Source organism: Gouania willdenowi, chromosome 16 (assembly GCF_900634775.1).
Source record: "Gouania willdenowi chromosome 16, fGouWil2.1, whole genome shotgun sequence".
NCBI classification, from domain to species: Eukaryota; Metazoa; Chordata; class Actinopteri; order Blenniiformes; family Gobiesocidae; genus Gouania; species Gouania willdenowi.
The window spans coordinates 7553613-7566769 of NC_041059.1; the positions used below are offsets into that span (position 1 = coordinate 7553613).

Genomic DNA, 13157 nt, shown 5'->3' on the forward strand with positions numbered 1-13157 from the left:
TTTTTTTTTAATGTTTTTGGTGTCATTTTCTGTGTTTTTGTTGTCGTTATGTGTATTTTGTGATATAGTTGTCATTTTTTGGTGTTTTTGTTGTTGTTATTTTTGTGTTTTTGTCGTTTTCTGTGTTTTGGGAGCCTTTTTGTGACTTTTTATTGTAACATTATGTGTTTTAGTTGCCATTTTGTGAGTTTTGGGGATTCATTTTGTGTATTTTTGTTGTTGTTTTGTACATATATGTTCATAGACCATAGTTATTTGAATTTCACCAGAAAACTAAACAAACTCCAAAAGCAAAAATGTATTTGAAGGACATGCTACTGACATCTTTAGAGAATATTGCTAAAAGTTCAACATCTGGTTGAAAAAAATGTGCAATAATAACTCCTATTAAAGTGAAAAATCAGAACATAAAGTTCAGTTATCATTTAAAACTCCTGTTTGTTACATTTGCCGCAGTTTAAAATCAATCATTGAAATGACATTGACATTTCATTTTTCTTTTTTTTTTATGTTCGATAGGTCAAACAAGAGAAATTGGGAATGGCAACAACAGCCATGATGAACACCTCCTCAGAAAACCAATAAAGATAACTGGCAATAAAAGATTAACTTGTTTGTTGTCTGTGTGTGCATATGCCCATTATTGCTGTCTCTCCCAGGGTTAAATTACTTTATGACAGACCATCTCTGACAGAAGTGTAGTGGGCACAATTGTAGCAAAAGATGTTTGTGTAGAAGTGTAGAAGTTTCAAAAGCACATTTTGCTGCTGTGCATTTCGTTTTATAGTTGAATTATTTACCTTATGTAGATCACAAGCTACATTAATAAGTGATAAACACTTCAAAAGTGATATAACTAATTGTATATATAAATAATTACCCCATTTTAAATTGGGAATTTTCTGTAAAATAACATCAAAATACGAGCTAATTCAAGATTTTTTTTATTTTATTTTTTATTTTGAGTAGAAATCCAGTGTACTTCCGGGACTGCCTATGCAGCCGGAAGTAGGTCACCAGTTCAAACGGTCACCATTCAAAGCGGAACGCAGATACCTTTGCGGGCACATATCGCACGTAGTCATCGGGATTTAAAGTCGTCTGGAGTTTGAAATTGTGACAGAACTTTAGCAAATATCAATATGTTTGCATTCTTGAGTCCGTTGAAGCCGACGCAGCAGGCCCTGGCTGTCACTCTGCGTCTCTGGAGAGTCACCGAGGCGACCAGGCTGACTGCACCCGACCTTAGACGCTTCTCTTTCGGCTCCAGAGTCGGCGTTGGTCCGCTGGATGTTCCCAGCAGACGGTTCTGCTCCAGGAGAGCAACGACAGATGGACTGCTCTTCAGACAAGTGGGTTGAACCTGTTTTCTGTTAGTGCTCACTGCTCAGTGTATGTTTAGTGTCGATTTTACTCATTTAACAGTTGTTAAAGGAATTTTAGCTTGTGTAGCATAATGACAGCTGTAATTATTGCCTTATGCATCTACATTTTTGACGTCAGCTTCCCAACTAAACTACAAAAAAATCAGTTTTTAACAACACTGTTACTGTACAGTCTTAATAAAGCTTTAAATGGAATATTTATATCAAATAATAATATGAATTTATCAAGGTTGAGATGAGATATAAATAATAATCAAGTCATACTGGAAAGTGGAAAGTACTCAGCTGAGTATAACTGAGAGAAGTATTAAAAAACACACAATGCCAAAATACTGCAGTAGCTCTAAAGTGGGGTTTCTTAATTTAAATTAAGAGTTATTATATGCAAATTAAGCTATTTCAATACATCTGTTAGTTTCTTTCATTTCCCCAATTTATTTGAAGCAGGTTAATCTACCAGGACTTTACAACAAGTTTGGTATTATCAACAGTTGGCCAGTAAATTAGTAAAATCTTCATGCAATTTTTGATTTTACATTTCATCATAGATGATAAACTGACTTTTTAAATGGTTGTTCTTTAAATATTTGTTTTTAATTATGTATTTATTTATAATTATTTATTTTTAATAATGTATGTATTCATAACAATTTATTTTAAATGTATTTATAATAATTACATTCTTGATAATTTAATAAAAGTATTTTTTTTATATTCTAAAAAAATAATCATGATTCTGAAACTTCTACGCATATTTGTAGAAAAAAAAGGTTAACATTTAAATGGCATTAAAAAATACTTTTACTTAAAAATGTCTTCAGCACTACATTATTTTTATTGTTACTGTAAGCTATAATATTGTGATAGTAGAAAGTGTAAAGCTGATATTTGGAGCTTGTGATGTTAAAGATTCAACGTAGAAGTTGGTGTTTTGTATATTCCAGAATACAGGCGATAAATAATAGATGTTACAATGTCTGACAACTTGTCACCCATTATTCTCATCAACTCTATTCAAGTATATTGATGACCATTGTTTGGACAACAGCCTGTTCCACTCGTCGACGTGTTTGAATTTGAATTTGAATTTTATTCTGGCAATCTTCACAAACAAAAACAAAAAAGTACAAAACAAACAACACTCAATTGTGTAATTCTTCAGCCGAAAGTGTGTAGGTTGATGCAAAGCTTATACTGTACCTACGCCATCACAACAAAACAAAACAAGGTTCTCTACATAATATCACACACAAAAAATATTTATCTTTTATTATTACTTTTACAATATACATTCAATGTATATTAAGTGTGATGATATCTTGATACGGCGATATATCGCGATATTTTTTTTTACGCACAATCGATTATCGATATGCTCGCGCTACGTATCGATTTTTTTTTTTAAAAATGATTATTTTTTATTTCTTTTAAACCTTTTCTGCTTTTTCACTAAAATGTGCAGGTACGTCTTCACAGAAATGTTGTCACTGTTCGTTGAAGGAACCAATATATTGTTTACTGGAATATTAGACAGTAACTCTGCTTTTTGGTTAAGAATGTGCCTTGTTTTGCCGTACAGCCATACTCTTCACCAACTTCCCTTTAATGTATTTAATGTGTGACTTCCACACGGATAAACCATGTTGATGATCTTGTTTCAATTTTTAATTTTGCTAACCTTAACCCGCGGGGCCAAAGAGCTCCCAGTGTGTGTGCCAAAAGAGTGTCTCTTCATCTGTCACGTACACGGTTACGCAATACAACTTGTAGTAAAATGTGGATCACTCCATTGTTGCACAGTAATGAGGAAATAAGAAATGTTTTTTTTTTTTTTTTCGTCAAGAAAGTAAATGAGAGGGGGGAAAAAATCTATCCTAATAAATAAAAAATACAAATAGTCTCCTTAATTATTCAAAGGTAAATGTGATTATTGTTTTTTCTCCCTCTTTGTTTGAAGATGTTTGAGTCAGAGAGCAGCACCTACACATACCTGCTGGCAGACGCTGAGACTAAAGACGCCGTCCTCATTGATCCTGTGCTGGAAACCATTGACAGAGACCTGAAGCTTATCAATGAACTGGGGCTCAATCTTACTGTGGCAGGTACAGGGCCAGGAAATCCATCATAATGAAGATTAAATATATATGTATATACTGTATATGCATAAAATAGATTGGTTAACCAGATTGATGTATATTGGGTCGAGTGCTACTCCTCGTCAACTGTGATGAATCACATGTGTTGGGTTCTCAACCTTGGGGTCGCAAGACACTGGGAGGGGGTCACCAGATGCCTTCAAGAAACTAAGTTTTTTTTTTTTTTTTTAAAAACTATTACAGCCCATTTTTGCTTATTTTTCCCCTTTTTTTTACAACTACAACAAACATGCCATATTTCAGCCTATTTTCATCACTTTTTCTTGCCATATTTTTGCTCCTTTTAATGTATTTTTGCTACATTACTCCGATTTCTGTCACTTCTCCATCATATTTCAATGCCTTTTCTTTACAGTTTTTCCAATTTCAAGACATTTTTGGCATTTATAAACCCTTACCACTACTTTTCCCACCTAATGTCACATATGTTGACTCATTATTGTCACTTTTAACCTCTTTTCACCATATTTTTGCCACTTTAACCACATTCACGATTTGTCATGCTCATTATTTGTCAGTTTAAATTAATTGTTCCGACTTTTTCACCCCATTTCTGCCACTTTTAGGCCAATATTGACCCAATATAAACCCTTTTTACCACCTTTTTCCACTATTTCTGGTCACTTTTGACCTCTTTTATTTCTGATTAAAACAAGGATTTGCATCTTTAAGATGAATATATACTAGGGCCCAAATAATAATAATAAACTTCCTGGTTAACAGTGGATATTATTCAGATCAGTAAATAAATGTGGTTATCACAGATTCATAGAACAATGGACCATCATTTGGTGACTTTATGGATGAACCCCAAAAATCTCTCCCCTTTATTCCCCCTTATAAATGGCCCTGTCTCCACATACTGTCCTTCAATGTTCATGTCTTTGTTCAACCACCTTCAGGTGCAGTGGGGGTTCCCGCTCTCTGGAACCTTTATTTTGGGGGTATCAGGCTGAAAAGGTTGAGAACCACTGGTTTAAACTACTACAAAGTACCCTTATGTGTAGTGTTGGCAACTGTTTGTTTTTTTTCTTCTTTTTCACTACAGTAAACACTCACTGCCATGCAGACCACATAACAAGCACTGGACTCATGAAGAAACGAGTGGTCGGACTAAAAAGTGCGATCTCTAAGTTCAGCGGGGCTTCAGCAGACATCCACCTCTCAGAGGGAGACAAAATCTCATTTGGAAAACATGTAGGAGCACTAGCTTTTTTTGTCCAATATCATTCAAGGACTCCTTAGTTCATGTTATGCATCGTTTATTAGACTCATCTAAACGCTTTCCTGCGTCTTGTCCAACATTTACTGTAGATTTAAGTCTGTTTCTGATGTTTTGGATTGTGAACTTTGCCTTTTGATGAATTTTAAAGAGAAATGCCACCATCGGGGTTGAACTCAATTACATTTTTCAGTTACAATTATGTTTTTAATTACCCGTATTCACTTACAATTCAGTTACAATTACAGTGACCAGTATTTTTTCCAATTACAATTAAATTACAATTATTTTTTATCATCAGAAAGTCGATTACAAATACATTCTCAATTGCTAAAGTTCAATTACAATTAATTACAATTGCTGAGCCTGAAATAAATAACCTAATGAAAGTTAACCTTCCTCTTGTGTTAGCTTTCTCTTAGCCTCTATTTTGATCACATGTCCTAAAGCAGCCTTAAAATACACTAAAAACAATTATCTATCATCTAATTTCTTCCCATATATTGGTTACCCTGATCAATGAAAAAATAGGTTTTAATATTTTTGGTGTGGGTGTCTAAGCCTTTTTTGTGTCAGTATACCCCTCAAATTAAATTTTATTTTATGGTCAAATGTGGAAAAGCTTGATATGAAACCTGTTTTAGTAAATGTTTACATATGTGTAGAACTGGACATAGAACTGTAGCATGATTCCCCAGTTTTGCATGAAATTTAAATTTACAATTCTAATAGAATTTTCATAACAAATACAGTTACAAAGTCAATTATCTGATTATTGTAATTACATTATAACTAAATTACAATGTAATTACTATTATGACAGCAACAGATTTTTTAAATTACAGTTATTACACGATTACAGTTACAGTATAATTGACCCCAAAATAGCCAGGGCCACGGGCCATTTGGTCCTCAATTATAACCAAGAATGCTCCCAAAAACCTTATAAATACATAATGTAATATATCGTATTTTAGCTTCTTCAGAAACTGTAGGTTTATTAAACTTCTATTTTACTTCTGTCTGCATTTCACTGTTTTGTTTTGTGTAACATGTAAAGGTTTTTAAAAGCTAAATAATTCCCTACATCTGTTTTCTTTCTGTAATAACTATTGTACTATTTGTTAACTTCTCTCTGAAAAATAAAGGCTGTGCTTTTCATTTATTTGCGTTGGCAGAAGCTACTGTACATCGTAATCTATAAAAGTATCTAAGCTGTAACTAAAAATATTTCCATGGCCCCCAATCATTTTCAAAATGCCCCCATTTTTTATCCTACGAGGCCAAACTATGATAATCTATATATAATATTTTCCTAATTCCATACCCTGTACGCCACAATGCTAAAGGTACACGTACCTCGGTTTGGCAACCACTGACTTAAACTACCAAATTCAGTCAGTGTGTTTGTTTGTATGTAAAGGTTTGATGTGTAAAAAAATGTCTTTCATTAGTGTCAATAATGATGATATATTAACATGAGGTTTCTCCTGTCACTCATGCAGTATCTAACAGTGAGGGACACACCAGGACACACTGATGGATGCATGACGCTGGTGTCAAATGACCAAAGGATGGCGTTCACTGGAGACGCTCTGCTCATCAGAGGCTGTGGCAGGACGGACTTTCAGCAAGGTAACACACACACACACACCTTTACTTAATCCACTTATCTTTTAAAACAAGCACAGAAACAATTCTGTAGTGCCTCCTAATGTCCACAAGAGGGCGTGAGTGTAGCTTTGTTTCTATCAGCACTTGACAGAGTATATAGAGGACTGATATATCCTACTCAAGTACAAGTAAGTCATACATAAAAGTCTCAAGTACAAGTAAAAAGTAGCTTAATTGAATAGTAGTTAAAGTTACTTTTACCCCCTACGTTTATTTTTGGTAATAATTGTTGCCAAAGGTTCGCTTGCATACAGTAAATTTATTTTCCGCAAAAGCATCTGTATAAAATAAAAGGTTTGTCAAAATGTACAATTAAAAAAAAAAACAAAAAAAAAAACACCAAATATACCCAAAAAAATACAAGTACCCATAAAAGCAACCTAATTATTTGTATAGGAATCTTACACATAGCTTTTCCTCTTGCTATCTATTTATATCTGCACCTTGTTTTTTTTTTTAAATACTACTTACTCTATGTAAATACTTGCTTCTCTTTTTTTATTCTGTTTTTTCCTGCAATACGAGCCAATGCAACGAAATTTTGTTCTTATCTGTAGTGTAAAGTTCAAGTTTGAAAGACAATAAAGAAAGTCTAAGTCTAATTATAGTAACGTGAGTACGTGTAATCCATTACTTTCACCTCTGTTGACAAAGCATCTTTTCTCTCCATCAGGATGTCCTAAAAGGCTTTATGAGTCAGTCCATCAGAAGATCTTCACCCTGCCTGAGCATTGTCTCATCTACCCAGCCCATGATTACACAGGTTGGTGATGATCCTATGCAAACTTAATGCAGATGTATTTATTTTTTGCATATTTTTCTTACCGTTACTACGTAAATTATTATTATTATTTGTTTTAAAATGATCAACGGACATTGTGAAACTATAAAAAAAATGAAATGACCAGACAACAATCAAATGCATCACATCATAACCGACCAATCAGATTAAACTAATGCACGGTGCCAAAACAGCATTAAATGGATATTATTTTCTCAGTTTTAGAGTTCATAAATTTAGCTATTCTTAGAGCCTGAGAATTTATTTATTTCTTTATAAAAAAAATTTGAATTTTATTTTTTGACAAATCTTTTATTTTATACAGATGCCTTTGTGGAAAATAACTTCAGTTCCTTTAATGCTGGATAGTCTCTTCTTTTTTAAGTTTATACATGAGATGTTTACTGTATGCAAGGGAACCGTGGCAAAGCATCTTCCTACAACTCACGATTCAATTCCGATTCTTGGGGTGAGGATTCGTTTCAGAACCCATTCTCGATTAAAATCAATACTCTTAGTAACAAAAGTTGACAATGAAAACTGATTATGTTCAAGAAAATGCTGCTTTCCAAGGTTCAATCAAGTGATTGTAAAATATGAAATACACAGAGGCAAACTTTAAACAAACAGGTAACATTTATTTTGCTAACCTTGCAGTTTAAATAAAATAAAATAAAGCCGTTTCTGAGGCTACAAAATGTAACAATTCAGTAACATCCAAAAATAAAAACTCTTTCTTAAACAAAATAAGAAAAATAATAATAATCTCATTTTATCAACACCAAAAGAAGTAAATATTTAACTGTTTAATTTCTGTTCAAATAAGTAAACATGGATACCCACCGAATAGCTTCAAAAGTAAACATTTAAGAGCATTTTATATTATATATGAAAATAAAATATGATATTTAAGTACCCACGGCATTTATCAACACATCTGATTATAAATAATAAGTACATCTGAATTTTATGAGACTACAAAAGTAAACAGAGTACTCCCTTTGGTAACATAAAGTTTAGTAATGTGATGGATTGTATGTTGTTAGCGACAGCTGTTCGGCTTCTTTTAGTTTTCGGTAATGCCGTAAAAAAAGTGGGCTCGGACATTTGAAGTGTTCCCGAGAAAAATGTCTTTTTCTGAAAAAACCTATTAGTGACTTTGAAGCAATTTTTTTTGCTTTAGTGACATTTCAACATTGGTTTCCTTCTATAAAACTACAAAAACAACACTGAGACCGGGCTTTTGATGGCAAAATTATTATTATTTTGCTATATGGGTCAGAGTTGAATGGATTTTTTACTGTATTTTGGCATTCCTCCAAGTCCATCCCCCGTCATTCTCCACACACGCAACTTCCTCCTCCTCCCGGACATGCCGAGTGTCACCACTTGCCCCGTTTTTTTTTTATCACTCTCTCAATAGTCCACTTAGGTTCCACACATGCTCTGGTCGAGTGTGAGCTGCTGGGAACTTCAGCATCAACTCTCGTAGCGCCATTTTCTATCTCGCCATTTTCTATCCTTTCCTCTCCCTCTGAGCTCTCCTACTAACTCCTAGGATGTTTGTAGTTAGTTTGACAGTGAAGCGTTACTGAGCCCACTTTAACACAGCGACCATGTTTTTCGTTGCAGTGCCAGACACTTCCTGTCGTTACATCTGTTGTAGTCGACACTTTATAGAGCTGACGGTACTATTTTTTTTCCATGTCAGGACGAATGGTTTCCACAGTGGGTGAGGAACGCATGTTCAACCCACGCCTCACCAAAAGCCTGGAGGAGTTTGTTAAAATCATGAACAACTTGAATCTCCCTAAACCTGCAAAAATAGGTAAGAATTGATGTATCTTCTAGGTTTGGGGATGTGATTTAGTGCTAAAAACAAGTGGAACAGTAGGTGATTAGTAGTCAAAACATCAACATACATGAACTTCTGGCTGATTATAAATGGTGCTGTTATTATTTGCTCGGAATAGTAATAGTTATGATCATTTAAATTAACTTAGAAGTGATGCAAAATAAGGATTAAGATTGAGGAGTTTATGCGATCGTTCGTTTACTGGAAACTTTTATGTATTTTTTTTAATATTGTAATGAAAATATTAAGTTGGTAAAGTCCAACATGTCTGAAGTAGCTGTTCAATTTTGTCTTGGGCCATGAAAAGCATGAGAATTAGAGACGTTCAATATTTAGTTTTTAGATTTCTGATATTAATCTATACTGATATATACACAGACCCCCTCCCCCAACCTAATTTTGGGTCACTATATATATGTGTATATATATATATATACACATATCTTCAAATAAATAACAGGTAAAGTCCCACTGATCATATTCCACAAATAAACATAATCTTTGCAACATAAACTTCAGTAATGGAAAATTTGTTTTTTGTTTTTTTTAATATTTTGTCTTAAACAACAGCGTTATCATCTTTAATGTGAAACTAAAATTTTCTTTCAATATTTAGCCACAAATATATCACGTATAACTTTTGTTGTATAGTTTTTATATCAGGTGCAGATCAAATTAAGATAGCCAGTGAATTTGAAGATTAGCTTTACCGTAGTTGTTTGCTGTGAGCTACTTAAATGTGCACGAAACAGGAAATGACAATCTACATTATGTGTAAAATGATCATAAACACTGTCTACTGACCGAAAACACTGACAGACTGTGGTTTAGCACACAGAATAGAGGTTAACAAGTCATTTTTTTTAGACGGGAATACGTTCTGGGACTTCCTGTTTTGAGAGGAAATTACCCATATTGAAAGGTCAGGTGTGGAAACTCCAACAATATTCTTTTACACTATCAGATAGCACTTTTTTCTTTTTACTATAAATAAAAAAAAAAGTAAATCCAATAGCGCACAGCTTTAGACAACGGTTTTCAATATCTGTGGGAAAACTCATACCTATGATATGTTAAGGTTTCATTTATTCAGCTGTTTTTCTGAGAAGTCTTCTTCAGAGGCATCTGCTTGTTTCTTTTTGTCTTCAAACAAAAAAAAAAAGTCTTCAAAAAGAAGACAGAAAGAAGTTGCTGGATTAATTACACGGAAGTCAAGGAAACATCAAAGCGATCAGCAGACGCCGCTGAAGAAGACTGATCTCCTGACATGTTTTGACTGTCAACTACCAAAGTCAATTTCCTGAAAAACAGTTGTCTGAATAAATGAAACCATAACATATTCAAAAAGAACTTGCTGGAATTGTTATGCGGAATTCAAGGAAACATCAAAGGAAACATCAAAGGAAACATCAAAGCAATCAGCAGACACTTCTAAAGAAGACTGGCTGTTGACAGTCGAAAGTACATTTCCTGAAAAATATTTTTCTGAATAAATGAAACCACAACATATTATTCAAAAAGAAGACAAAAAGAACTTACTGGAATCATTTTGAAAATTGAAAATTAATACATTTTATGGCAAATATCGGCCAAAAAAATCGCCCATCTCTAATAAGAACTTTTTGTGTGGTTTCCTTTTATTGTCCAATCACCTCCATCTCTACCACTTAATGAAACTGTTACCCTTTATGTGTAATGGTGTTGCTCTAACTGAAAACTGTTCCCTCTTCTCCCTTTTGCAGATATCTCAGTTCCTGCTAATCTTGTTTGTGGTTTACATGAAGTTTGAATATCCTTCACATGGGGAATCAACAGCATCACTCACAGATTTAATCCAACACGATGAACCACAAGATGTTTTTCATAGCTGTCATTAAATCACAACTACTTGCACAGAAATGATGCTTAAAGAGAAAATTTAATCTGTGTAAAATGCACTTCGAATAGATCTGTATATTTAGTTGAAATTTCTATTTTTATATTTTATTAAACATGAATTAATTTATATAAAGATTTATGTATTGTAGATTTTTAACCCTCCTATTGTCCTCTTGGTCATTTTGACCCCATTTAGTATTTATCATTAAAAAAAATAATAGTTCACTTTAATTTTTTGCTTCATATTTCATGATTTTTTTTTTTTATTTGTTTTGCACAATTGATTATGCATGCAATTAATGACGATTTATTTTTTTCAATGTGCTGAACACATATTGCACGCATTGGTGTTCTTCTGGGGTCAGTTTGAACCCAAGCTGTTTTAGCTGTGGAACATAGAGGAGAATGTGTCTGAGACAGAAAACTTTATAATTAATAACCACAAATGTGTTACAATAAGGAGCTAAAAATAAGCAAATACATATGTTTATGAGAGAAAATAGGTTTTTCAAGACACACTTACTTTAAAACAAAAATAGTTTTCTAGAGGCAAATATCCCTGTGGTCAGATTGATCCCAAAGGGTAAAATACTGTAGATAATACGAGGGTTAAAATCCATAAATCGAACGATTCTTCCACACACAGGATTATTATTTGCACTAAACATCAAAAAGTACCCTGCTCATACTGCATCCCACTGCCTCATCTTCATCATCATCGCCTTCATTAAATCAGTCTAATGTGTGAGTGTGTTGTTCACGCTGCTCCTCAGCCAGTAAGACTGGTTTGTTTAGAAGCTCCAGACTGTGACTCACACACGGAAACTTACACCTGTATCACCTGGAAAAGCTGTTTCTGTTTCACAGCTTAAAAATCTACTTGTTTTTTGAAGCCAAAGAAGTCTAAGAAGTTTTAATTCTGATGAAATTTAATGGAGCACTTCCAAGAATGTTTACGCGATGTTTCTATTGATAACCTGCGATTGCTCTTTATTTAAATCATCAAAATATTTTTATACAAATGTAAACTTTAACAAAGCCCTCTGTCATTTGTTAACTATAGGATTCTTATTTTTCTTTTGTCTTTGGACCAATTTTTTTCACTTTACTTTTCATGTGAAGGCCAAACAAACCCAACCTTCACTTTCAGTGACGATACAACAGAAGTTATTCTGAATATTCCAATACATGCAACACTTTCGCTTTTAGATTCAAGAGATTTTAATGTCATGCAAACATAATAAAAGAATTATTAATACTTGCAACACCACAACAATCACATGTGGGCTTTAAAAACACAATAGGGAAAAAGTAAAGCAAATATTTTAGCAAGTCTTGATTTGTAATTATGTGAATAAAGAGAGATGAACGGTGTTTGTTATATAATAATAAACCTGTAGAAAAATCCTGAATGCAGTCACATGACCATCTTGCTGGTGAGAACACTTCAGAGTTGATAATATCCATTACAAATGACTTGGATGCAGCTTTTGGACACAGTATCGAAATAAAACGTGCCTGAAAGACAGTGAGAAACCTTTGCTTCCCATGACTTTAAAGGTGAATTTGACTACTGTACATTGTTAATGCTCTACTGCTGTTTTCTGTATTTATAATTTTAAAAAATGCTTTTCGGGATTCAAATGCTTCAGTAGAAGTGGATTTTGTACAGCTACTGTGTGTTTCTGTTGTGTACTTTGGGAACAGACTGAATAAATTGTTTTAAAGTTGAAGCAAACGATGCCATTGCTTTTATTTGTCTCTGCCATGACAAAGAGCTGCTGTTGTGCATTACCACCACCAGGGAAGATTATTAAAGATCTGATACTTCATTAAACACCATAAACTGATTCACTTCACAGAGAGCAGACGTGGGAAACTGGTGACACATGCAGCCCTCACACGATGTTGTGCGGCCCCAAAAGTAAACAAGAAAGACACACGAAATAACTGCAAAAATTCAGAAAATGACAACATGGGACACATAAATTACTCCAAAAGCAAACATTATGACAACAAAAACACACAAAATGATTAAAAACACCAACAGAAAAGACTCCAAAATTACAATATGACAACAATAATGGACAAAATCATTCACAAAACACACAAGGAGACAACAAAAATACACAAAATGACAGAAAAATACACAAAACAACTGTAAAAAAACACCCAAAATGTCAACATAAGATACAAAATTATTCCA

General features: G+C 33.6%; 1 protein-coding gene across 1 annotated transcript; it reads left to right on the forward strand.

The window, feature by feature from the left end:
- The first annotated feature begins 1016 nt into the window (after nt 1-1016).
- Nucleotides 1017-12684, forward strand: ethe1 (ETHE1 persulfide dioxygenase). The gene is made up of 7 exons (XM_028469882.1): nt 1017-1352; nt 3343-3487; nt 4590-4738; nt 6269-6398; nt 7111-7200; nt 8930-9046; nt 10816-12684. The coding sequence occupies exons 1-7, from the start codon at nt 1143-1145 to the stop codon at nt 10860-10862; spliced, it is 888 nt and encodes a 295-aa protein (XP_028325683.1). The 5' UTR covers nt 1017-1142; the 3' UTR covers nt 10863-12684.
- Nucleotides 12685-13157: the final 473 nt, after the last annotated feature.

Excerpts from the sequence above, each read along its gene's own strand:
- ethe1 (XM_028469882.1), top strand. The coding sequence starts at position 1,143 with ATGTTTGCATTCTTGAGTCCGTTGAAGCCGACGCAGCAGGCCCTGGCT. Across the intron at positions 4,739-6,268 it reads AAATCTCATTTGGAAAACAT|TATCTAACAGTGAGGGACAC; the intron begins GTAGGAGCACTA and ends TCACTCATGCAG. Across the intron at positions 9,047-10,815 it reads CCCTAAACCTGCAAAAATAG|ATATCTCAGTTCCTGCTAAT; the intron begins GTAAGAATTGAT and ends TCCCTTTTGCAG.